Below are 27,709 nucleotides of genomic sequence, written 5' to 3' on the forward strand. Positions count from 1 at the left end.
TGGTTAGATAAATGGCTAAACGAATAACTATAATTTTTATGATATATACAACCGTAGAACTGCAACGACATGTAAATAAGGCCATGCGGATTTATTATCGTTAAAATAATATACACAATGTAACATTTAGTGGATGTTTGACGTGTTAATACTATATATTGTAATTATACAAAGTAAATGTGAAAATAATGTAAATGTAAAAATATTGTACATATGATATATTTTATTATTACGGTTTTGAATTGGAATGGGTTTTTCTTTTCTAATGCAAAATTCTAAACTCTAATGATACATCCGTTCAATTTTCAGATAACAAATTTATTTATTAAAATTATACTGTTCCGCTGCCTTATTTACACAACAAAACTCCTACAAGACTGACCGACTTATAACACTAATTTTATTTGTACATATCAACTCTTAATATTGTACATATAATTTTAATCAGGTCAACAATCGTCGGTGTAAGTCCCTTCGTACCGGACCGCTCGACATTAAAATTCCCCACGCAGTCTTCTGCACCATCAAAGTTTACCCTCCCCACATCGTCATCCACACCTTCAACACTAACATACCCTACATCTTCCACAACTCTGTCGACAATCCTTTCTTTTCCATCGACTCCTTCATTATTCCTGCGACCTCCATCACCTCAAGGCAGCTATTTATGGACTACCATGTCCACCACTCAAAAATCAAGACCTACCCCGGATTTCAGAATAATCGTAGATCCTTATAGCACGAAACAGTATGATGTAACCACACATCGAGGTACAGTTAAGACCACGCCACCTAGAATAAGAACCACTCAAACGCCTACCATCACTTCCACCACAAGTACAACTACCACAACATCGACCTCCACGGTCAGATCGGTGGATTTCGATCAAGAGTATGACATTGTGGTTGAAGATGAGAGAACAGGCTATATTGATGATAATTCAGTAGAGAAAACTAGTACAACTTCCTCGACCACTTCTGCCCCTATAAAATCATCAGATTTTAGAAATCCTAATAATAACCCAAGAGTCAAGAGCGGTCCGAGTATTCAGCCAGTCACAGTACCAGCACCTACGAGCAAAACAGTAACCGAATGCCGAGAGTGCAACGAAAAACCATCAAGGTATGGAGGATAATATTGAGAGTCAATACATATATTTATATATCTGAATTTATCAGCAATTACGCATCTAATATATCTTCGCTAGTTACTATCAAATACCAGAAAGGTGATTTTATACAACATTTGCTTCATACAAATATCAACACATAAAATATGAAAACAAAAAATATCACAATAGTGAACCATTCATTATACATATAAATACATAAGACTCGAAATCAAATAATAGTAGCAAGATAAATAATATTCGATTTTATTGCAAAACCCACTTCTGTTGTCATTAAAATTATGTTATTAATATTTTACTCAATACCTAACAGCTTTTATTTGTCAATGTTATCAAATAAGTCATATTATTGTAATTTAAATTTGATGAATGCAGTACGTGGTTCGTTGATTTCTTATTTAACTTTTTTATTCTTAAATCCTTTTAAAAATTCCTCAGTTTATAATTTAAAAATACGTTTTCAACTAATATGTGTAAAAAAATTAAACATAAAATGTAAACATCAATAATTGTTTTGATCTAAAATATAATTGTTTAAATTATTCGACTTGCAATAATATAATAATCAAATATAATATTTTCATTGCAACATCAATTACAATTTGAGAAATATTATAACGAGAATACCAAAATGAAAAAACTGGTTTTTAACAACCGTCGTTTATGTCTTCATAACAAACACCTATAGAACATTCGTTGATAAATTATTACATAGAGAATGATTGCAAAATTATAGTTCTCTATGGCTAATCCTTTTTACTTTTCGAAATCATTATCGAACAACTTTGAGAAAATGAAATGCTCTTAATGTTTATATAATATAATTGGTTGATTTATGTGAAATGAGAATATCATTCTTTACCATTTTCGACTAACATATTATTAAAATTACCTCTTATTACTATGTAATATTACATTTACCATTTATTAAATTCGTTCATTGATTAATCAATTTCCATCTATATTCTAATTGAAGTCCTAGTATTATACGCATAGGTCGCAATAGTTACACATATAAGATAGGGATCAATTAAGTTATAACGATTATCTAAAATACTAATGAAATTATATTAAATATTAAAAATCTATGAAAACAATATTAAACATCTTAGCAAGGTACTGCAGAGTTGATTTGTCTTCCATCACGTAAATCGTATTATTGATTGTATAATTTTAGAAGCTACGATAAATCATGAAATTTAAAAAATTACTCTAATCAAAAGTCGGTGTAATATATAAGTTACATTTTTAATTTTTCGGTGTTCTATTTATAATCTAATCCAAAATTATATAAAATAATTAGTGTACCTAGTTTAACAATCCAAAAGTTTAATTGGTAATAAAAATAAAAGAAAAAAAATCACGTTGTAAAGTCAATATATTTCTCGTTTGGATTAAAATCTAAAATATTAATTAACGTATACTTTAAATAAACCAACTATGAATTATATGGTATAAAATTTATATTTTAAAAATTGCTTAAAAACAATTATAACCAGAATGTATCTAAATTTTATTAAAATAATTAAGAATAAAATGATAATTGAAAATTCTAGTAATTCTCGAAAACAACTTCACATTGTTTATAATATATTCAAATAACTATATGTTAATACTAAATTAAATACCTAATAATTAGAGTAAAATTAACCTTTTAGTTTTAACGTCAACTGTTAAATGTACTGATATGCAGCGATTCGCATCAACTTCAAGTGTATAAATAAAAACAATACTTGCATGTTTACAGCGAGTTTTAAATGGTGGTGGGAATAATACAATTTTTGCTTCTTTTCCATCGTGAATTCCCTACTTTATGTGGTTTTTTGTTGCACTCTATATTTTTGTTGTGATTAAAAAGCACTTCACTGATTGGTTTAAATGCTTTTTGGATAAATATATAAATGCATTTGCATTAACGAGCTTTGACGCATTAAACTGTAAAAAACATCCACTACCAAATTTACGACTGTAACATTGTGTACGGCCATTAAATGTTATAAGATCTTAATAATCTTAAATACATATATAAATGTGTGTGTATATATTATATTCAATAGAGGCAGAGTGAGGGGAGGTGCAACATATACAACGGCAAGCAGTAATGATATCGATAGAGGAACTCCTCTGGCTGGGTATTTAAAACTTGACTGCGTCAATTTAATGCGTTTAACACCCAAGCACATTTTAATGAATATTTTTTTACAGAAGAACGAGACCAACGTTAAAACCATCTACATCTATAGTCAGCAAAGCAACGGAATTCGTCGATGTGTATAAATACCCGCCGAGACGGTAAATATTTACTTGACAAAATGTACATCACCATTGATATGTAATGCATTCGTTTTCAGACCTGATCCGATCTATCCTACGCCACAACCCGATAAAACTGCGGCGAAATGTCGCAAAGACGTGTGCCAGTTACCAGACTGTAGTTGTGGTGGCAAAGAAATACCCGGTAAGATATATTACCTATTTACTTATTCATCGATTCGTTATACGTTGGTTTATATATGTAAGATTTTTTTCCATTGCTAAAATCATACTTTCACTTTCGTGTGTATTATTTAGGCGATTTGGCTCCTGAAGAAACTCCACAAATTGTCTTGTTGACTTTCGACGATTCAGTTAACGATCTGAACAAAGGACTTTATACTGATCTGTTTGAAAAAGGCCGAGTCAATCCCAATGGCTGTCCGATCAGTGCTACTTTTTACGTTTCCCACGAATGGACGGATTACAGCCAAGTACAGAATTTATACGCCTCTGGTCACGAAATAGCCTCGCATTCAGTCTCACATAGTTTCGGTGAACAATTCTCGCAAAAGAAATGGACAAAAGAAATCGTCGGACAAAGAGAAATACTGTCCGCTTACGGTGGAGTGAAACAAGAAGATATAAGAGGAATGAGAGCACCGTTTTTAGCTGTATGTCAAATAATAATTATTTTATTGTTACCCGTATCCATTCGTATCAATTTATATTAAGCCTATTATCGAACTAATGAAATTGTAGGTCGGAGGAAATAAAATGTTCAAAATGTTGTATGATAGCAACTTTACTTACGATTCATCCATGCCAATTTACGAGAATAAACCTCCTAGCTGGCCATATACACTTGATTATAAATTATTCCACGATTGTATGATACCACCGTGTCCGACCAGATCATACCCAGGTATAAAATTAAACGATGACCATTGAAAAAATTAACAATACTTACTAATCATATTATAATATTTTAGGTGTCTGGGAAGTTCCAATGGTTATGTGGCAAGACTTAAACGGAGGCAGATGTTCCATGGGCGACGCTTGTAGTAATCCGCCAGATGCAGATGGTGTATCTAAAATGTTGATGAAAAATTTTGACAGACATTTTACCAGTAACAGGTATTGTTATATTATTGTAAATTATAAAATTTTATATAAATAGAATACATGGTTTTAAAGTAGTGACAATTAAATAATATAATATTCATAAATTATATATATTTCATAAAGTATACGAGTAGTTAATAAATAATCATGAACAATATTGTACGAAATACATCAAAAAATAAAGTTCATCTTTTTTTATAACAATAATTAAATAACTCTAATATATTAATATTTACTGAATAGCGTTCGTTCACACCGTTTTATGAAGACCATTTTAATCACACAACAACCGACATGATGTACTAATAATAAATAATTGATTACCTATGCGATACACATTAATGCATTGTGTAACATTCTCAACATTTTTAATTAAGAATATCTAAAAATATATGTTTTAAAATCATTTGTATTAATCAAATATTGTATTATACGTTTGAGTAATAACTATGTTCTAATTTTCAAACAATACTTTGAAAATTAGTTTTTAATGAAATTTGAAAGAATAATTTGGTATTTTATGATCCATACTCGAATTTCTTGTAGGTACTATCTTTAAAAATTATTTTTCGTGCACAAGAGACTTTAATTTTTATTATTCAATAATTGTATTGTACAAATATGTAATTAAAAGTCGATCATATTACAATCAATCTATACGTTTGTTCGTTCATGTACATATTGCCAAAATAAATCAATCTTATAGTTAAGTTGACAAAATTTTTTGTTTTCATCATTATGCTATATAATAATATTATTCAATATTCAAATAAATCTTTTATATTGCGTTTGTTATTTAAAATATATAAAACTCAATTTTAATGAGTATACCCATAACATTTTATAAACTAAATTAACTAACAATAAAATAATAATATCGAGCTGTGGATACAACAATTATTTTACCAACCAATTAATCCAATTTTTTCTACATTTTTGTTCCAAAACATATTTTCTATCGAAAACAATGTACTTATCATACTACTTACCATTTACCAAACATTCATGTTTTAGATCTCCATTTGGACTGTTTTACCACGCAGCCTGGTTTACACAGCCTCATCACAAAGAAGGTTTCATCAAATTCTTAGACAACATTGTAAGCATGCCTGAAGTTTGGATCGTCACCAATTGGCAAGCCATCCAATGGGTGAGAGATCCTACATCAATTTCCAGATTACAGTCGTTTACACCATTCCACTGTGATTTATCGGTAAGTAAAATATTGATATTTTACTAATTTAGGAATTATACTTTGCATGAACATCATAATAAATCGTGAATAATAGAATTTGAAACCCAAAAAATATAATTATCTAAACTTGATCAAAAGAAAAAAATATGAATTACCAACTAAAAATACTTTACCAATTATAAATAATTTTTTTTTTTTTATGTATATTTATTATCCGTGCACAAAAATCATAATAAACTTAATTTCATTCCCTCCAGGAGAGACCGAAGAAATGCAACAATCCAAAAGTGTGCAACCTGTGGCACAAGTCGGGTGTAAGATACATGCGAACGTGTCAGCCATGCCCAGATGTATATCCGTGGACGGGAAAATCTGGAATCAGAAGTAGTCGAATTGACGACGGCACGGAATAAAAAACACGACGACATAGGCCAACACGATTTAGAATTATTATTATTATTATTATTATTATTTTTATTATTATTTTCAATGTAAATTATGAACATGTGATCACTTTTTCACATCGTATTTTGGCACGACGTTGAAAAACTGATTACATGTAAGATACTCACACACGAACACGCTCAATATTTCAGTAAATACAAATCGTTTGGGAAAATATTAATTATTAAATTTTAGTTTTCTTTTTGCAAATTTATTTCAAAATAATAATTATAATTATTCCGACAGTCGAATTACTTGTGCAATTTATAGGTTTTGTATTATTGTTTTAACTAATAAGTTTAAAATTAAATACATATATATATATTTATAAAAATATACATACTCGTTTTTTAATAAAAAACAATTTTTGTATAGTACCTAATATTTTGTAATTATTGTAAAAATCCTCAAGATAAAAACCACATATCTGTAGTACATATATGATAACTAAAGCGCAGATTTCTATGCAATCGCATATTTTTTTCTTTTCAATATTATTGGATTTTTGTCAGTTATCTCCACGAATCATCATAATTTGAAGCTAATGGTGAAATTTTTTTTTTTGCATATTTCTGCATATTTAGAAGTTATTGCATATTTTTGCATATTTTGGCAAAATTTAAAATGTATTGCATATTGAAGTGAAAATAACTAATAACTAAATAACTAATCAACCATGATTTTATTATTATAACAAGGCTCTATAATAATATTTTGAAAATTAACTTGAAAAATATTTTTATCTAAGAATTTATTTTGCTCCACAGTCAATAACCTACAAGTAGTGGTGACGCTTAGGGAGCCAGCATTAATATTGGGCTATCTCTTTCGCCACAGACAAATAAGAAAATAATAAGAAATTATAACTGTGATTATTTTATAGTAACGATAGTAGTGGAATGTATATATTGTTTATAATAATTACCTTACACACTCACTTATCCCATAAGCATTATAATAATAAGAATAGACCATCCGATACTGATAATAATATAATATAATAATAAAAATGGTATGACCGGCTTGGCCTTTACAATATTGTACATGACATAATAATTGAACTGTTATTGATAATATACAGATAAAATAATACAGTAGGTATATAATAATGATATAATAATTAAAATGCTATACTCTCAGAGCAAGTGGGCATACGACTGATTTTTCCTCCACGCTACCGTGCCGGGGTCCGTAAATAATAATAAGTTGATACAATTAAAAAACGTTCAGGTTTGACCCCGCACATCGCGATCGTGTGTAGCCATTTGCTTATAATAATTTTTATAATACAGCGTCAGCAGCATAAAAACACCAATGGTATAAATGAAAGTAAACCTGCGTGAAACAGAAAGCCCGTTGGTAACGTAATCGCCTAAAAGGGTTTGAAAGGTTACATTATATGAAAAAAACGTGGTTAGTCATTCAACGACCAAGACAAATATGGCCGATAGCCCAACGAGACAAAACTGTGACTTAAGGGGCCTCACCACCACGTTTTTTTTTAACGAAAACTACTGTTCCTAATTCCAACGCTATGCGTCCACAATTATCACGATTTTCATTCTGAAAAAATATACAATTTCTACAAAATATTTACAAGGGAACGATTGAGCCACATTTTTAATTTTTGTAATTTGAATTGCAATAAATATTGTAGAAAATTCAAAAAAAATACAGAATTTCAAACTTAAATATTTAATCTAAATACAATTTTTAAAATGTGCCTCGATCGATTCCTCGTACATATTGTGGAAAAAAAGAATGTTTTTTTCAAAATGCAAATCGAGATAATCGTTGTGACGTATTGTTTTAATTAGAATCGTATGTAGAGTGAAAAATAAACATATTTTCGCGATCACAATATTACGCTCGACATATTTGTGGGAGTGCGTACGGAAGCCCTCCGTAGCGCTACCGTGCCGCGTCAAGATAATGAACCTATACACGAGGAACATATTTAGGAGGGGGTTGATATGGATGTTGGAACCCCCCCCCCATCGACCGTATTATATGGTATTTCACTAAATTGCAAACTTACTTACGGTATAATTTAAATAAACGTAAGTATATATGAAATCATTTTCATTAATATAATAATTTATATAAATATATGGTATTTATAAATGTAATACGTGGGGGTCAAACCTCCACTTACTATAAGCCTATTAAATCTTAAACACCCCCGTTAAATGAATCCTGGATACGCCACTGCTATACACTGTAATATAATTAGCAGGGAACGGACTTTAATGACTTAAAAAATAAGAAAAATGTCCGTAAAAAATATGACCTTATGCCTTAAAAAAATGCTTTAATATCGAAAAAATGCACTAAAAACATTAAAAATATTATTAAATTCGATAAAAACAAAATTTTGAACAGTTTTGTGTGTGTGTAATATTATTAAAACTTAAAATTTATAAAAAATTCATCATTATAAAAAATTTATCTTATAAAAAAAATATTTAAATATATACAATAAAAAAAAAACTCTTTGTCTTTTCGCTTATTTTTTTTTTAGCCTGAAAAATGTTTTATGTTAATTAATAATTATTAACTGTTTTCATCGAATTCTTGTACATACACACGCAAACGACAACGATCGGGCAGCTTAATTATCGGCATCTTTCACACTTATTCGAATTACGATAGCGAACACGACTAAGGCTGTTTGCACACAGTCCAATAATATCGGACGATAAAATCGGTAACGATAATAATATCGGATATATTTTGCACATTAGTCAAAATTATCGGTCCGATAAAAGAATAAGAATCATATTATTACGGTTATTAGGCTTGTATCTGTCAGACATTTCTTACCATTTCTAGTGTTTAATAATTTAAAATGAATTCTAAAAAGAAAATCGCCCTCTTAGCGGTATTACACATTAAACAAAAACGTGAATTATTAGCAAAAAAAACATGTACACTTCTTCCCATTGTTTTTTTTTTAAGATTTCTGTATTTATATTCATTTGTTGTTTTATCCCAAAGACATGGTCTTGATTCTACTAATTCAATTAGAGTTGGCACGTCGTAGGGAAAGTAACTCATTTTTCAAAATTTAAAATACTGAAATATAATATTGAAAGTTCCTATTAGATACGTGCGAGGAATTAAAACTACATTTTATTTCATTATTCCGATAATATCGACGAGTGTGCAAACGAACCATTTATTTTTAGTAATCATTAAAACCGAACCGATAAAGTATCGTCCGATTTTGGTCGTTTGTCCGACATGCACAACGATATCGGTGAATTAAAAATAGATATTTTATCGGATCGGAACTAGTGTGTAAACGATTGATTTAAAATAACGTATTATTGGTGTATCCGACACCATCACCGATAATATCGTCCGATTTTATCGGACTGTGTGCAAACGGCCTAACGACTAACGACTCTATGAGTACCTACTAATAATCGGACACCAATTAGTTTTATATCGCGTATCGTAACGTTATCGAGATTATTTGATGGGAATTACGTATAACCATATAGATAGATACAATCAGCCGATCTTCGTAAGAATAACTAAAATTGTATAATTCCAAGCAACAAATATATACGAAAAATGACCTAAAAATGGAAAAATGCTCTAAAAATTTCAAAAAATGCTTTAAAAACTGAAAAAGTTTAAAAAATGCAAAAAAATGCAAAATAAAAGTTTCATTATTAAATTCTCTGATGTATGAATCGAATTATACACTTAGAAAGCATTGCCCTATTCTACCCACTAAAAAATGTATTTTGCATCAAAGTCCGTTCCCTGATAATTAGATACGTTCATGTTTATACTTTTAGTAAATTTCTTACCGAATTTCAAACCCATACTTATATAAAACTAAATGGCATACCTCAAATAACGATTATTTAACATGATTTTTTACTTTGATTTAAATATACAGAGTGTTTCTGAAATGTATGAGGACACTAGTATACACGTACCCGCTGTGATGGCCCAAAGTAGTTTTATTGAAATTTTTTTCAATCTCTAAAATCTTAGCTTATTCAATTTATTTTTAGAACATTACCTTAAATGTAAAAATAAACACTTTAGTTGTAATTTTTGCAAAATTCTCATACGAATCGAGACGTCACATTGTTTTTGGGCTTGTCGCGTTTTTCACGCTCGAATCGCCGACTAAAAAAAAGTCGTGTGACATATCGATTCGTATGAGAACACTTCACGATAAACAGTGGTAATAGTAGTTTGTTGTCAGTTAACACACATAAGTAATTAAAAAAGCTTTAATATTGTAAAAAATCATAATTAAATACATTTTAATTTTAAAATCAATTTTTATTTAGAAAAGTTGTTCAATGTAACCCGATGTAATGAACTTAATTGCACTTTGCACCGCCAATTTGTACAAATTGTACTTTTTTGTAATGAAGTTTTTTCCAATTCATTAGACGAATGATATTAGCTACATTATTAATTCCCAACAAAATGTCATCTCTATTATTTAGTTTTTTTGGCATAAACTTATTCGTTCATAAAACCCCATAAGAAAATGTCATAGGTATGTGTTAAAATCAGGACTGCGTGGTGGCCATTTTATGCCTAGGCTATATTGACCATTGTTTTCAGCTCCTCTACCTATAAGTTTGTCAGGGAAAAGATAGTGTAATTGTTGTTGGACTGCATTTGTGTGATGAGGAAGTGCACCATCTAACATAAACCACATTGATTCTTGTTCTTCCAATGGTACATGGAGTGCTCTCGTCATACATCCATCACGTTTCCGGTCCGCAAAAAAATATTAAATACTTGCTGGTTACTATTCTTACTATTTCTTCAATAAGTAAAATTTAAATAAATGAGAAGACATAAAAATTAAATATAATTAAGAGGAAAAAAAACAAATACTGTATTTTTCACGAAATAAACATTTTTAACATATTAGTTTAAAATTAAAATATACAGAACCTATCACAAATTATAAAACACAAATACTTTGGTTAACTGAAGTCGTTTAATAACAATATTTGAAGTTTTTGCTTTAGCAACATGATGTAGTTGTATTTATAAATTCAAAAATTAAAAACAAACAATTGGTTGTAGTTAACGCAAGCTTCTATTTTTGTTCATATTAGTTTTTTTTTTAATTGAGGGTCCCAAATCACGAAGGCCTCGGTGCGTCGCACCTACTGCATCACTGCTACGCCGCTGTGTAACACGATTATTTATTAATAATTTAACGATAAAACAATAAGTGTTAGTATAAAACTTACCAAGTCAATAATAATATTATCAATTTCATTTTTGACTTTTTCAACATGATCCTTGTGGCCTTTAATCAAAACTTTAGTAGAATTGGAATTAACTTGTGGAAATGTAACAGTAACTCCATTATGTTTCTCATTTATCCGTTTTATTACTTCAGCGTAGTGGGCAACAAAATTATGATAATATTTTAGAGGAACGTTTATAGTGACTTCAATTATGTTTTTCTATAAAATTTTAATGTATTACGAGATTATAATTATTATTATTGTATTATAATTCTCGTATTAAATAAATAAATAAAAAGGTAATAAATGTTCAATTATTTTTTATGTAATAACTGTTAGTCATAGGTTTATTTTATGACTTTAATAATTCCAATAACTATAAATAAAAATATTTGTATAATAAATACTAACCAAGTCTTTAACAATTTCTTCAATCTTACGTTTTGCCTCTTCAACATTTATTTTGTCACCTTTTATGATGACAGCACTATTACTAGAAGATATTTTCGGAAATGTTATAGACACTCCATTGCAATCATTAATAATTCGATTGATAACTTCACCACGTCTTGCAATAAAATAATTATGATACTTTGGATCAACATTTACTACAGCTCGAATAGTATTTTTCTAAATCAAAATTCTTAATGATTATATGGTTAACTTATTTAATTATATTTAGGTACATTAATGATTATTTTAATTGTTTATCTTAAGTTATTTCATTTTATATGACTTATATATCAATAGTTCATTATTATAAAGAAAACTATGAAAATTATGTAAATATAACCTCAATACAATTTCAATAAAAAATAGACAGGTTAGTTTAATTACACGTGCATTTGTATTGAATTATACATACCAAAACTTTAGCATGGTCTAAAAGTCTTTGTTTAGAAAGAGCAACATCTGCTTTGCTATCACTGATCACAACTCTATCTCCAGCACCAAGATTAGGAAATTCAATTTTAACATCGCCACATTCTTTTTCCAATTTGTTTAAACATTCTTTTTGATTGACCACTAAAGTGCCATGATTCTTTTCATCGATTTCTACATGTTCTTTGATGACATTACTAATATCGGCTATCATAACTTCAAATTTTGCTTTTGCTATATTAACATTCTCTTTTTTACCAACAATAGTTATATTTTCATTAGTGGAATCAGTTTCAGGAGGGAAAATTATTCTTGTATTTGTTAAATATCTGATCTGGAATCCAAGTGTAAAATCATAAATTAACACATTGTACCCTTATACTAAATTATTTTAACAACATACCTTTTTAACATTGACTCTATTTGTTCCAATTAAATATTTGTGAAACTTCGGATTTACTTTCAAATCAAACACATATTTATGAACTTCATCAACCATTGTCTGAATTTGTGTAATAACATTTTTAACATCATCTTCAGGTCCTTTGATAACTATAGTCTATGAATTAAAGTTTAGCTTTAAAATATCTGTTTACAATTTTTGTAATTAATTTTAACATTTGGTAAATTTTCTTGAAAATTTACTTATTGTATTAAGGGAGGGGAAGCAGTTTCTTCTCTTGAGACAATCGTCTCCTGCTCAAAGAGATAAACTGCCAGAGACCAGGTTCGAATCGATGTCTGAGCGTATGTCACGCATATAATAACTTATACAATTGGTTAAATTGTCATTTTAATTTATAAGTTTAATAAATAAGTATATTCTTACATTATCTCCTTTAACAGTTGGTAAATTCAATGTCACGTTACCACCACAATCTTCTTTTATAGATTGAATGAATTTATTCCCAAGATTTACAATGGCATTTCTAACTTTAACATTTCCCAACACCATTTCCTTTGTTATTATGTCTCCCTAAAAATACATGATTGATAAATTAAAAATAAAATTGAAAAATAAATAATCTTTATAAAAAACCAACAATTTCATTTTGTTTTTCTTTAATCATATCATAAGCGATTAAAACTTTTCTTTTATTTCCCATGACTTTAATAACATCCTTATTGTCTCCTTCACGTGGTAAAAAAATTCTCGTATCAGTCTCTTCTCTAATCTAGAATATTAAATTATATAAATAACAATATTTCTAAAGGTCGAATCACAAAAGTTAATAAATAATAATTACCTTTTTAATAAATATTGCTCTCTTTCCAGCACTAAGTTTGTGAAATTGTTTAAAAATAGGAATTTCCAACACATAGTTGAGTTCATCCAATACTTCGGCCAATTCAGCTAATGATTTAAATGCTTTATTTACATCATCGTTCAAACCTTGTATTTTAACTAAATTATTTCTAGCCTCAACTAAAATATCGAACCAAATATTATTTATAAACTCTTATAATACAAAAAATACAAACATATTAATACTATTGATACTATTAATTACCTGGACTGGGGAATATAATTTTAACATTAAATATTTTCTGAAGTTCTCGAACTTTTTCACCATTGAGTCCAATTATCGCTCCGTGGTGACGTTGATCAATTGTTATTTCTTTTTCAATTTTACTTTTCAACTTTATAATAATTTCCTCCAATTCCTAACAAAAATTTTAATTATTAAAAAATTACAAAAGAAACTATTTGATGAAAATTTATTAAAATACCCGATTTCGTTAATACATAATACTTGTAAATTTTTTTCTATAAAAAAACATATCAGAAATCTTTTAAAAACTTTTAAACCTATAAGTAATATTAAAATTAAAAGTTCATTGAATTCGTATGTTGTTATATCAAAATTCAATATTAAAATACTCATTTATTTATTTTTTACTATAAAATTATAATAAAAATTATCGACATTTTAATTTAGAAATCGTGAAATTTTCAAATATTTATCAAAAGATTTAATTTTAATTTAATTAATAAAATAAATAAACTAATACGGTCACAATTAACTACTTTAAAAATAGAAATTATCTGTTTTGTCAATTTTTTTCCAATCTATTCATTCCAGTCATTCTTTTCGAAAATTTATTTATTTAAATGTGTTAAATTTAAATTCCGATTCATTTTAACATATTTTTGATACATACTTGAACTACTTTTTTCGTGGAATCCTTTGTTCCAGTTATATAAATTATGTCACCCGAATTTTTCATACACGGTATTTGAACACGTGCTCCTGTACGTTTTTCAATATTCTTAAGATTAAGTCCTTGTTTGCCCAATAACTTACCTCGATGTTCTTTTGGAAACTGTGTAGTAGTAGTTTTAATCTGAAATTTTAATGTTTTAGTTAAAATTGCTAAAAAGAATATTTTTTTATTTATTTATCCGTAATAAAACTATAAAATAACAAATAATTCATCAAACATTTTAAATTATTAAACACATTTATATATTATAATATTAAAAAATAATAATAATAATAATAAATTATTCATAATTTGTACACTACAATATAATATATATATATATATATATTATTTTTATCAGTTTATCTTATTAATTCCAACTTAATTAAAACTTATTTACTTGAGTTTGGTCACTTGTGATAATCTTTTGTTTTGCTCGTTCGACATTAACTCTATTGCCGCTGATTAGTAAAGTCAGATCCGTGGTTTTTGAAATATAAATCTCCATTCCTACATTATACTCTTTCCCAATTTTTTTATATATTTCCTTACATTTTTCTTGCTCTAATTGACTATTCCTGTCCCAATATCGGTCTTGGGCAGGTATAGTAATTATCTACAAATTTTACAAAATAAATATTAATTTATTATTCTATTTATATTCTAGATATAACTCAACAAAAACTTTCTAAACTATTACACTATTCATACAGAAAAATGTTATTTAAAATCATAATAATGATTTTCTTTAATATGTAAATGATTATTCTATAATTTGTATGTTATTTTTTATTTAACTGTTGACACAAAGTTATTATAGCTCAACAATTAAATCGGTGAATAGTAAGTTCCTACACGAGAGAAGCAGGTAAGCAATTACATATGTTAGTTTCTAAACGGACATATGTAAGTTCCTACACGGCGGAAAAAGGTATAAATATGTATATACGATGTATATACAAATAAATATATGATAAATATAATGATACAATATAATAAAAATCGCATAATGCATTTTCACAAATAATTATATAATAATTAGATTTATTACTGAAACTTTATACGCTGGTATAGCGTGGTATAGCTATTTAATACAATTATACATTCAAATATACTTAATTTAAAGCAAAACATATACGAAATCACTGGAAAATACAAGCTACAAGCTGATAATAGTATCCCGATTCCCGACTCGACATATTTACAACTTTTCATCATCGATAAAAATGATACAGAACTTGATTTCGGTTTGATAATCTTAAAATGACTTATAACTATTATATTATATTACGCAGTAAAATGTACATCTAGTTATTTCTTTTAAAAGTTTTGTTAGTATTGTTCGAAACATCCGTGTGTCCGAACATGTCCGTCTATACTAATCATATACAGTTATACAAAGTCACAATCAGCGAGAATGTATCATTGATGTTGAGTGAAAAAGGCAAAGAACTGCTAGTTTTGAATGATTTAAAATTTTTTAAGCATCATACATCTAAAAAAAATGAAATTACGGGGCGTTGTGTTATAAATAAGTGTAGTGCAAAAGTTTATACTTTGGGTCAAAATGCCCAATTAATAAATCTAGATAAATCGTGTTTTGGTCACATTCATGCAAGTGATGCCACTTTAAAACGGCAACAAATAAGTAATTCTTGCAAAAAAAAAAAGCTGTAGACTCTATAGTAGAAAAATGCGTTTTGCGATTTTTATTATATTTTTTACTTTTTATATTATATTATATTCAATCGTGAAAAAGGAACATGCGTTATGCGATTTTTATTATATTGTATAATCATCATATATTTATTTGTATATACATATTTACACCTTTTTCCGCCGTATAGGAACTTACATAGGTATCTTTTTCCACCATATAGGAACTAACGTATGTATTTTTTTTACCTGCTACTCTCGTGTAGGAACTTACATTTGCCCATTAAATCATGTGAGTAAGATAACTAAGTATGCATTTTAACATTAATATACAATAATCATTGTCATAAAATAATATTAGTATACTAATATATTTTATAAAATATAATAATTTGAGATAATTATAAAATAAGTGTTAATTTTGATTGACCAATTAAAATTTAAAAGTAACGAATAACATATCAACTGGTTAAAGACGTGATCATTTAAATGAATAAAGTAGAAAAGAATTTGTGCTTAGGAGTAAGTAAATTGCGTAGAAGAGCTGTTATAATAAAATAAGGGAAAATATTAGATTTATTAATACTAGAAGACCTGAGATAAATTGGAAAACGGTATATCGTCCATAAGACTATTAGGTAATAGGATATTATTAGAACCAGTGATGGAGGCGCAATTAGCTTTGGAAAGAGGTTTGATAAGAGGAGACGTGAGTACAATATTTTTATTTTGATGATTACAGGTGGGTTGTTTTGCGACTTTTAAGAAGTAATTTATGTTTAGAACAACCTTTATAGTTGGAAGTATGATCACCCGCGCAAAAGCAACACTTGGTTAAACTACCTTTCTCTTTGACGTAACTGTTTCAGGAGTGATTTCCCCTGCGTTTAACACAGCGTGAAGGATGAAGAGTCACCATCATTTCCGGTATGGTGATGGTAATAGTTAGCTTAGAGTGACCGTAGCTATATCATTTTAGACACTGAGGTGAATCACTATAAATCTTATTAGGTAATTCAACTTACACTTTTGTGTGCAACATTGATGATTCATTAAGAATTTTTTTATCATTTGTATTTGGATTAATTGCAACAAAGTAGAGCGGAAGCGTATGGCCATTTTGAATGACATTCTTAATTATTTTGCGGGAATCTAATTCCAATAGGGCATCTGATATATATAGTGACCTGATGTTTTTATATTGATAGTAAACAATAGATTCATTGGTTGTAAATTGGACGTCACAAGAAGTGTCGAGTTTGATTTCTTTGTCCACTTCGCTCGAAAAGACAGCGAAACGATTAGGCGAAACTAATGGTTTAGTGTTTTTCCCCGTATGGATTGGAGAATTAGGCTATGATAGCAGCGAGCGTTTGGGTTTGGTAGTAAGTGGAGAGGGTATGTTGTCCATCTTGAAAGTGAAGTCGCGTAAATATAATACCGTGAACTGAACTAACTAACTTATAACTAACTTAACTTAAATAAACTAATAAAGTAACTTAACTTTAATTGCGGTAACGGAACGGGCAAATTATAATCACACTGACATGCGACCGTGTTATAAGTCAATATCAGACTGATCGTTCTAATACTTATTAATTACTATTAAATTGGCATGATTAATTACTTCGTTCACCGTTGAAGATTTAACATTACTCCGTTTTTTAAATGGTACAGTTCCAATTGTATTCGACGTCTTCGAAACTGGCAAAGCTGGAAATACATGATCGTAACTATTGCCATTATTCATAGCATCTCCTGAACTGGGTTGGCCTGACACTATTGACATATTCTTTGTCATTGTAATTGATGTTCTAGACAGGTACTGAATCACTTTCCTAAAACAAAATCTGAAAACTCTAAAATCAAAATGCGAATGAATAAAAAAATTTAATTCATTCGAATTCGATATAAATGTTCAACCAATATTGTGCTTCAGAAAGTGATTTGATACGTCATATAAATCAACTAAATGTTCTTTTATAATTATAAACAACTAACAAACTAAATCACCAATAGTTACAAATATGCAAAATATAATTTTATATTATATTATACTATATTATCAAACGATAATCGATCGAAAAAATAAAATGTTCATATAAAAATCAAATATGTATTTAAATATTAAAAAGTGCATTTTCACATACAGTGTTCTCAATATACGTGAATGTCACGTGTAAAATCCAAAATAAGAACGAATAACCTTAGTTTAATACTGTACTATTAATATTTAATTAAAACTTTAAGTGCATAACATAAAATTACTAATATTCATCATTATAAAAATGGATATATATTTGGATAAACACGTATCTCACGTGTACACGTGAATTCCGTGACATGTGTTTTAAAAGCTCTATTCACATATATGCTTGTATATTTTTAGTCTTGTATGTATTTAAATATTGTTTAGTTTCAAAAGTGATCTGATCGCAAGTAGAAGTGCTGTTTATTTTTAAATTTTTAACAAAACAGTTAAATAGATCGAACAAAATAGGAGTATTTATTGTTTGTGATATGCATCGTAAAGAAATCTTAGAAAAGAAGCAAGAACCTTTTAAAAAAAATATCATGGGTTCGACAATGGATTAGTAGAAGAAATAGTGTTGGCGCATCAGTTTGTTTTGAATAAAGAAATCACATTTATCATATGGTTCACTATTCGTGTTCGAGAATAAACTAGTCTAAAATTACCAAATTGCATTCAATTTCTGTCCGACGAGTTGGACTACATGCAAGTTTGAGCATTGTATTACGTATTATAAACTTCATATTTGTTCAATTTTGTTCTTGTACGAGTAAAAATAAGCATGCGGGAAAAAGCATACAAGAAATTTCAATAGTGTGAACCGGGTATAATGCTTTATTTTTAACTTTTAAAATTCACCTACGTATTGAGTAAATCAGTGATCATCAAACTTTTAATACGCTGAACCCCTTTTTATCAATTAACTTTTTTAGGTACCCCATCTTAGTTAGAAAAACTAAAATAAAAAATAAAAAAATTTACAACATATAAAATTACATTTTTATTTCATTAAAACATAATACACAAAAAATTTTAAAAACAAAAATAGCTTACTTTCAAAAAAAAATTAGTGAGAAGGTTTAGCTTGTTTTTGTTGGCACAGTTGATCAATATTGGGTTCTAATTTATTTTAGTACATTCTTAAATCATCTTCAACATTTAACTTGTTTCTATATTTACTTTTAAACTTGAATAATCTTTTTCACATAAATAATTTAAATTTAAAGGTTTGTTGGCCAGACTCGTACCCCTTAAAAAATCTCGAGTACTCCCAAGGGGTACGCGTACCACAGCTTAAGAACCACTGGTGTAAATAAAGCTAAAATATACTATTGGCGAACGGCGATTATCGTATAGATAAGCAATAAATGTACTTATGCATGACGGTCGTTTGACGTTTATTAAATATTTTGTAATGAACAACCCTGCAAAATGTTTAAATTTTACCAAAATATGGTAGGTACAATAAAATTTGTTTGTATTGGAACGGTAAACGTTATTTTTTTTACGAACCGGAACGCTAAAAAACTTTTTTCGTGTACCAGAACTGCGTTCCGGTCCATTTCCAGGCCTGTTTGTTTCTGTAAGGACTATTTAGTTATTGTAATTAGAAAAATGAATTCCGAATATAAAATGAAAACTAAAATTCCTTTATCGAAAAGAAAAAAACACAAAGGTTTCATAAAGGGAATAAGAGACTACCATGAACCAAAATATTAGAAATAATAATACAAATTACATTGCACTGCAAACTATTTGCTGCTATTTTTTTTTTTTTTTTATTAATTACTGTTTTACATCAAACGTCAGTACCTAATTTTCGATATCTACAATTCTTAAATATGGTATACTGCGATAACGATTACAACGACTACCTGGATAATGGTGCGGAAAAAAGTGGTATCGGCATTGACGCCACACACACACACACACTAGTAATGATTCACAACTAACACATAAACCTCGGGTGGCGACGATGTGATTAGAAATAGTCTAACTGTTGCTCCTTACATAAATGCTATAGGGAGGCCCCTTAATTGAAACGAAACGAGAAGTGCGAACACCACAAGAGACGAGACGGGAAGAAAAAAAAGACAAGACGTGAATCGTAGATGCCTTCCAACGGCCTATGAGATAATTCAGTGCCACCATACGAAAAAAACATATAAAAAGAAAGAAGATGTGAGAAATTGAGATGTTTTGGTGACACTGAGAGCATGAGAACGAAAAACATACCTAATTGAGAAACTCCTTGTTATAATAATAATGTTATTTTTCCATTCGCATGTTACACATCCACCCTCCGCTGATCAAAAAATTAATAAGTTGTTTATCGCCAATAGAGGCAGTGTATCTACACAAGGTTTATAGATTGTAACAATCTATAAACCTTGTATCTACATTCATAAATTAGCTATTTTTGTTTTTATCATATTTATTGTAGAGGTTAAAATCTATTTTGGGTCAATCCATGGTAATATTCCGATACCGCGACTGTGCTGTTAATAAAAACATGTTTACAACTTAGTCTTACATTATAAATTCTACTAATCATTCTATATTTGTGAATTATAGTTATTATTATTATTTTTTTTATATATTATTAAAATATACTGATTGTATTGTCATATTATGCTCACTACTCAATACTCAATGAATATTTTATAAACTACAAGACAACACGAGATAGCACAATAATAAGGTACTTTTGTTATATATGGAAGCCACTTGTGTTATATTTATATCTTGTCGCCGCACGATAACTAAGTTTTTATGTGATCGTTGATTTCCGTTGACACTCGTGTTAGGAAAATAAGTGTAAATATTTTATATAACTGATAATTAAACCTATATTGAAAAATATATATATATATATTTTTCAATATATATATATATATAATATATACAGTCAACTGAATTTCGAAAGTCAACGATCACATAAAAACATTGTTATCACGCGGCGGCAAGATATAAATATAACACAAGTGGCCTTCGTATATAACAAAAGTACCCTTTTTAGTTTTGTTAAGTTTAAGTTAAGTTTTTTAAACATTACCTACTATGTATTTCAATTTTTTTTTTTTTTTAAGCAGGCATATGTATAGAATTATTTTTTTTTTTGGGGAAATTTGTTTTTACACTCTATGAAAATAAAATTTTTATGAACATACATGTGTAACAGAAGAGGCTTAGACCTTATGGGTTTCCTAAAAAAGATTGGTAAAATTTAAAATTAGAAAGGAAAACGCTCCTCGATTTTTGATGAATATAGTCCCCCACAACATTTTTCCCACTTTAACCACAGTATACAAACATTACCAAAAATAGCGGGGAGAGGCATAGTTCCTCCCGGCATCCTTCTGTGGGCGCCCTTGACTTTACCTTTTATTCATCTACTAGTATAAACATGTAACTTATATGTCCTATATACGCGATCACTTTTCAAATTTAAAACAGTTAAATACAGTGATAACATTTTCACTTTTTATTTATTTATCAATTGTTTTACTTTAGTCTACATGAAAATTAAGTACCAGCAAATTTTATATTTGCAAATTTTCAAATAATTCTGTAGGAAATTAGATATTTAAATTGAAAATGTAGAGAAATCGATTTCAAGAAGACTTTTTGATTATATAAGTATATGTTTAAAACTCCAACGCATTGTTATTGATTTTTTTATAATGACACTGAACAAAAAATACATCTAAATTACAATGTCGTACGTGTTACAAACAATGTTAATTGCTGTATATTTAATGCTCTCATCATTATAATTATATATATTTATAAGCGATTACAATTATGGAATAAATTTAAGAAAAAAATTACAAGTACATATAATATGGTGTGATGTTTATTTTAGATATAACATGGTTTATAATAATTTGTAAGTTTAAATAACGAATAATAATTTTCCTAAGTGATCATCAAGTAGATTATAAAGGAGAAACTTAACTGTAAATTAACAAAATAATCGATACACCAATAATACTTTTCTAAATAAATACGAACCATAAATAATAATACATGCGTAACACATAGTAACACCTAAATAAATTATCAGTTTTTGGTAGGTATTATAATTATTTTCAGCAGAGATAAATTACACTATCAATATATATTCAGGGGCGTATTTAAGGGGTGAGCCCATGGGGCCCGTACCCCCCCCCCCCATTCACCGTATTTTATACTTTATTTATTATTGTAGGCACTCTTATTTTTCACGCACGGGCACAGGATGGAATACTGGAATATCAATACATCATGAAAATATGATACCATCAATTAAACGGATTAGCATTGCTTACTATACACCCTAAAATATTTATAAAACCTGAAGAAGTAGTTGATGCATTTGCTAATAAACACCCCAGACGTTTTCAGTTAATGTACCTAATTACAAAAATTATATTTAAAAATACGTTTTATTATAAATTTGTGTAATAAAATGTTATATTTCTATCAAACACTAGTATTTTGATTATTTGGTTATGAATAACGACAGTTTTTTGGGATGGAAAAGTTATAACTATGTACACTTTGAACTTTTTGTTTGTGCTCCCCCCCCCCCCCATAATACATTTCTAAATACGCCCTTAATCAATTTCTTTATAATTTATAGATCATTTGTATATTACAAAAGTATTATTGTCTTTCATTAAAAATAAAACTTGTAATATCGATTATTGTTTTACTATAGAATCGATTGTTATACATCGTATAATTACGGATAAATAAAAATATTCAAATCAATTTTATAACTATTATTTTTGCAAATTATTTTTTTTTTTTTTTTTTTAGTTATAAATTAGAAAATAATTTTAATATACTCGTATTTATATTGTTGATAAATATAATACTTGAAGATTAGCTTTGCCGTAAATTTGTCGTATTTTTTATAGTTATTGTTTTTGTTAAAGTCATAATAAAAAAGACTAAATTATAATTGATTAATTTATGTGATTTAGTTGCTAAATATTAATGTATCATAAATAACATAGTCGTTTTACTGATTTCAAAAAAATCAAATGCAAAACAAAAAAATCTCTGCGTTTGTATATGTTTCATAAAAATTTATACTAATACAAGTAGATAATACTACAGGTGCCGACCTGCGAGTAATAGTTATTTTAATGACTCTAGTTTAAATAGGTTTGTTAACTTTTCATTTTTAAAAATATGTATTATTACTACTGTTTGATGTAAGAAATAATTTCTCTTTTCTAAAAGTTGGTTCGTTTTAACGATTAGATATTTCTCATATAAGCGTGTTTATAGTGTGAACAAGTGGGCACTACCCCCCCCCCCCCCCCCCCCCCCCCCCGGTAGACTGTATCTCCAAAAAAGTCATACCCAGGTAAAAAAAAGTCATATGGTCTGTACTCAATACAATACTGACAATATCATTAGAATACAGTACAGTAGTATGATGTATAAATTTTTATTTTAATTATAAATGTACTTTTATTTTTTTTGACATGCCTATGGTTATACTTTTTGGTCTTGATTGGAAATTATTCCAATCATTGCGAATATTTGAACATGATTAATAAATATTTGTTCATATTTAAAAAAAAAAATAAAAAATTAGTCTCACGATTTAATAAATATATATGCCTTTTCGGCCACTAAAGTTTGAACACGCCTATGTAAAGAACTTAGAAACGAGTTCGTCAAATATGTTTATGAGGACTTCATTTAAAGTGAATATTAAACAAAACTCAAAGCTATTGGTTAAAGAATCCAGTTTCTCAAAAGTCAAAAACCACCTAGGCTACTTTCAAATGAGAGGTTTGGTTATCATTAGAGCTCGGATGATAATGACCAGAATTTCGTAAAATTATGCATTAAAAAATGTCAAAATATGCAATTATATGCCATAAAATGTATTAAATATGGTATATCTATTTTTCAACAAATACATGCAAAAAAAAAAATACTTAATATTAATTCAAAAAATGTATATAATCTTTTAAATATATTTTTAAAATTACTTTATTACAAATAAATGCTAATAAATATGAAAAAAAATATATTAATTAGTTTTCGATCTATTAAAGTTAAATTTTACATAGGTTTAGCACACTTTAAGTATCAGGATTACACTGTACAACAATAATTTTACTGATATTTTAAAACCTTTAACAATCCGACATTTAGTTTTTGTAGACTGAAAATAACATAATTAATAGTAATGATAATTTACAATAATATGCACAATATTTAATATTATACATATAATTTATAAAATATATGCTATTTAATCTAGAAACAATTGATATATGCATTTATATGCTCAAAAATGTCAAACATGCAAAAATATGCAAAATAAGTTTGCATATTTGCAATCGAAATTACATAATTCGAATTTATATCATATTAGGGTATAACTCTGATTGCGCAAAAAAAATATGCCAAGTCATAAACATCCAAGCTCAAGTTATCATCATTGATTTCATAATGAGTGTCGCGATTGTTTTATCAATCAGTTATTGAGCTCTGATGACTGCACATGGACGAAAAGCTTTTGCCAAATGTCCACTTAAAGAGGCAAAATCATTGCCACAAACTGAGTATTTGGATTTTGAGTTTAATGGGTTTTGGTTGCACTTAGCTTCTAATGTTGGTTGGTTAGGTCATAAGATCTTATCTAAATATTGATTTTATTATGAGTTATTAATATATTTGAATAACAAAATGCTATGAGTTAATATTATTTTTCCAGCTTGAGTGTCGAAACTTTTGATTTATCAAGAAACCATTGAACATAAACCATTTTGGAGATTCGTTTTTCATGAATAATTAAACCCAACTAACTTTTTAAAATTTGTAATTATTATCTTTTTCTACAAATTCTAAGAGCATTGGTTCAGATTTAAAAATCATTAGATAATTAAATTCACTTTAGTTCAAGCCAATTATTTTCAACAAAAAATTAAAAATTTTAGAATATATGTATATAATACATTAACTTGAAAATAATTTACGTTAAGTAGGTAAATTGATCAATGGGTATATTGATAATCCATAACAACATAATTTTACTTCCAATTTTTTAAGTATAGAATCCATATAAAAATAGTCAAAATCATCCCATATAAGCACTTTCAAACGACAACCTGATTACTACAATCTTAGAGAAAACTATTTTATTAATTTGATTAATTCTATAATTTTGCAACATTATGTACAATAAACTATTTCTTTCTATTATCTTAACATTACTTTGCATAGTTTATTTTTAAATATATAAATTGGTAAATTATAACTGTTGTAAAGTACAATGTTAAAACAGTTTTAAAATAAAATGTAAAAACATTTTCAAAAACAAATTAATATCACAATTAGTGTTGTAATAAATCATTGGGTATTTTCTTTTATTTATTATTGACTTAGAATTAATTATTATTAACAACACATTCTTCCGTTATTAAAGCAGTTTATAATAAATATTATTTACTATAAAATACCTATACAGTATCATTTTTATACTTAGATAACTTAGTACTGTCTTTATTCTTATAAATTTCTTTAAATTTATATTGAAATATTCTAAATTATTATCTCGTGCCTTAATTTTTCGATATTTTTAAAAATCTAAATAAAACATCAATGCACAATTTATAAAAATTTAAATCGATTAAACATAACATATAATAAACGCAAAAATGTCAGAATGTAATTTAGTATTATTTACTAAAACGCCCACAATTTTCAAAAGCATTTATACTATTTGTACATCTAGGCCTTATCCGAAATATTAGAGGTACCTAATCATTTGGTAAAAATATTAACATAATAATAGTTGTTAACTGTAATTATCGAGTTAAATTGTAAATACAGCAGTTGAAAAAACAAATGTTAATTTACCAAATATGTTTATTACAAATGTTACAATAAATAACACGTGTACACATGGTATGTAAAATCATATAAAATTATAGTTTTATAGCCAATGCTACTCATATTATCAAATGAAATATAGGTAAACAAAAAAATATCACACTCACTTGAATAAACTAAATAATTTTCAATGAACAAGTTTACACTCTAGAATAACTTTCAAAATTCAAATAATGGGCAACCATGTATCTAACTATTTCATAAAATACACTACATTAAAAATCAAAGTTACTTTTTATAGCCATGTAATGTTATATTTTACTTGTACCAAGTTAACCAAGAGTTAAGATTTACATTATAAATAATGGACATTTTGTTGATTAGACAATGTTAAAATATTAGTAGGTACTTCTAAAATATGCGTATTTAAAAATTCATAAACTTACCATCAAATTTAAAAATATTATCAATTATTTCATATTTCTATCTATGGGAATACGAAATACAGAACAATTATTAAATAAAATATTACTCGAAGATCAATGTTTATTATAACCAAAAATCTATTCACATATATGTTTTTTTTAGTCATACGTTGATACTTTAATACTGTTTATCATAGAATACTGATGTAATATAATATATTGTTGTAGGTAACACGAAGTGTAGACTATATACATATTCTACAGTGCAAATAGCTAATATATTAGTAAGTTATATATAACTTATTATATATTATTAATTAATTATTAAAATCTCGGGTGGTGCTGCTGAGTGCCTGCCCTTAAATGTTAAATTCTGTTATTTTACATTACATTAACTATCAAATTTACCCATTGTACATAATGTTGTATAGATTGTAAATTACTTAAATATATAAAAAAAAAAAAATAATAAAAATTATTAAAATTAAGTATAAAGTAAGTACAGAATTATTATTATAATATAAATTATAATAACTAAGGTCTATAGTTTCCCCCTGAAGCACTGTTTAACGGTATTTCCAAGTGGCTGGTGTACTGCCTATTTATATATATAAAAAAAAAAAAGTCTGTAATGTTTCTGTAAATTACATATTTTTTAATCATGTTATTTACTTAATCATAGAATGGTGTTATATCTGTTATTGACTGTTGTTATTTATTACATTATTGTCATAATATTTTTAATTAACATGATTATTAATTAATATCATAATAATTCAAAAAAAACTGTTAATTATTATTAAAATTTGATTATAATCTTTAAATTTAAATTTATAGTTATGAATTAACTAAATACAGAGTTACATTTAAAATTATTTATTTATAAATTAATCACTTCTTGAACATATCATGAGAAAGTTTCTCAGAGAAACACGTTCAATACTATGATTTCCTAATCTATTAATTAAACACTTTTAAAAAAATAATGCTTCCTCAATCTCCGCCTATACTACAGTTCCGTAACCATGTGGGCGTTAAGCACATGACAGGGGTGTTGTAGCCCCTTCTCTTATAGATAGGAAATCACTTCCTATTTGTTTGCAGTCCAACCTGCACAGACCCGTTCGTAATATTTATTATTTGTTTTTATCAGTAATATATTTATAAATATCATATAGACTAATAATATACAGGTATTTTTATTATAATTTGTGACAAGCTTAATCCATGAGTTTTTTAATATTATAATATATTATAATATTTATAAATATTTT

The 27,709-nt window shown here is 27.6% G+C and overlaps 2 protein-coding genes across 3 annotated transcripts in view; one reads left to right on the top strand and one right to left on the bottom strand.

Moving 5' to 3' along the window:
- LOC112689592 overlaps nt 1-6,324 on the top strand; it is a 45,495-nt gene extending 39,171 nt beyond the window's left edge. Inside the window, exons 10-18 of one of the 2 annotated variants that reach the window (XM_025563373.1) lie at nt 449-1,123; nt 3,188-3,262; nt 3,336-3,422; nt 3,482-3,588; nt 3,702-4,057; nt 4,146-4,308; nt 4,376-4,520; nt 5,523-5,721; nt 5,961-6,324. In XM_025563373.1, the coding sequence (XP_025419158.1) occupies nt 449-1,123; nt 3,188-3,262; nt 3,336-3,422; nt 3,482-3,588; nt 3,702-4,057; nt 4,146-4,308; nt 4,376-4,520; nt 5,523-5,721; nt 5,961-6,116 (1,963 nt within the window). In that variant the 3' untranslated portion in view covers nt 6,117-6,324. The remainder of the gene's footprint in view (nt 1-448; nt 1,124-3,187; nt 3,263-3,335; nt 3,423-3,481; nt 3,589-3,701; nt 4,058-4,145; nt 4,309-4,375; nt 4,521-5,522; nt 5,722-5,960) is intronic. The other variant, XM_025563374.1, reaches the window with a different exon arrangement.
- A 4,874-nt stretch (nt 6,325-11,198) lies between these two features.
- LOC112689648 (vigilin-like) lies at nt 11,199-26,526 on the bottom strand. Its single transcript, XM_025563453.1, has 13 exons — nt 26,457-26,526; nt 17,761-17,983; nt 14,878-15,093; nt 14,436-14,618; nt 13,784-13,937; nt 13,520-13,698; nt 13,316-13,447; nt 13,102-13,248; nt 12,676-12,831; nt 12,256-12,606; nt 11,802-12,020; nt 11,391-11,609; nt 11,199-11,325 (listed from the first exon to the last, which is right to left on the bottom strand). The coding sequence occupies exons 2-13, from the start codon at nt 17,932-17,934 to the stop codon at nt 11,221-11,223; spliced, it is 2,235 nt and encodes a 744-aa protein (XP_025419238.1). The 5' UTR covers nt 17,935-17,983; nt 26,457-26,526; the 3' UTR covers nt 11,199-11,220.
- Between the last annotated feature and the right edge of the window lie 1,183 nt (nt 26,527-27,709).

This window comes from Sipha flava, unplaced genomic scaffold (genome assembly GCF_003268045.1).
Source record: "Sipha flava isolate LNK unplaced genomic scaffold, YSA_version1 45_pilon_pilon, whole genome shotgun sequence".
In the NCBI taxonomy this organism is placed as follows: Eukaryota; Metazoa; Arthropoda; class Insecta; order Hemiptera; family Aphididae; genus Sipha; species Sipha flava.

Excerpts from the sequence above, each read along its gene's own strand:
- LOC112689648 (XM_025563453.1), bottom strand. The coding sequence starts at position 17,934 with ATGACAAAGAATATGTCAATAGTGTCAGGCCAACCCAGTTCAGGAGAT. Across the intron at positions 13,448-13,519 it reads GAGCAATATTTATTAAAAAG|ATTAGAGAAGAGACTGATAC; the intron begins GTAATTATTATT and ends TTAATATTCTAG. Across the intron at positions 13,249-13,315 it reads AAGAAAAACAAAATGAAATT|GGAGACATAATAACAAAGGA; the intron begins GTTGGTTTTTTA and ends ATGTATTTTTAG.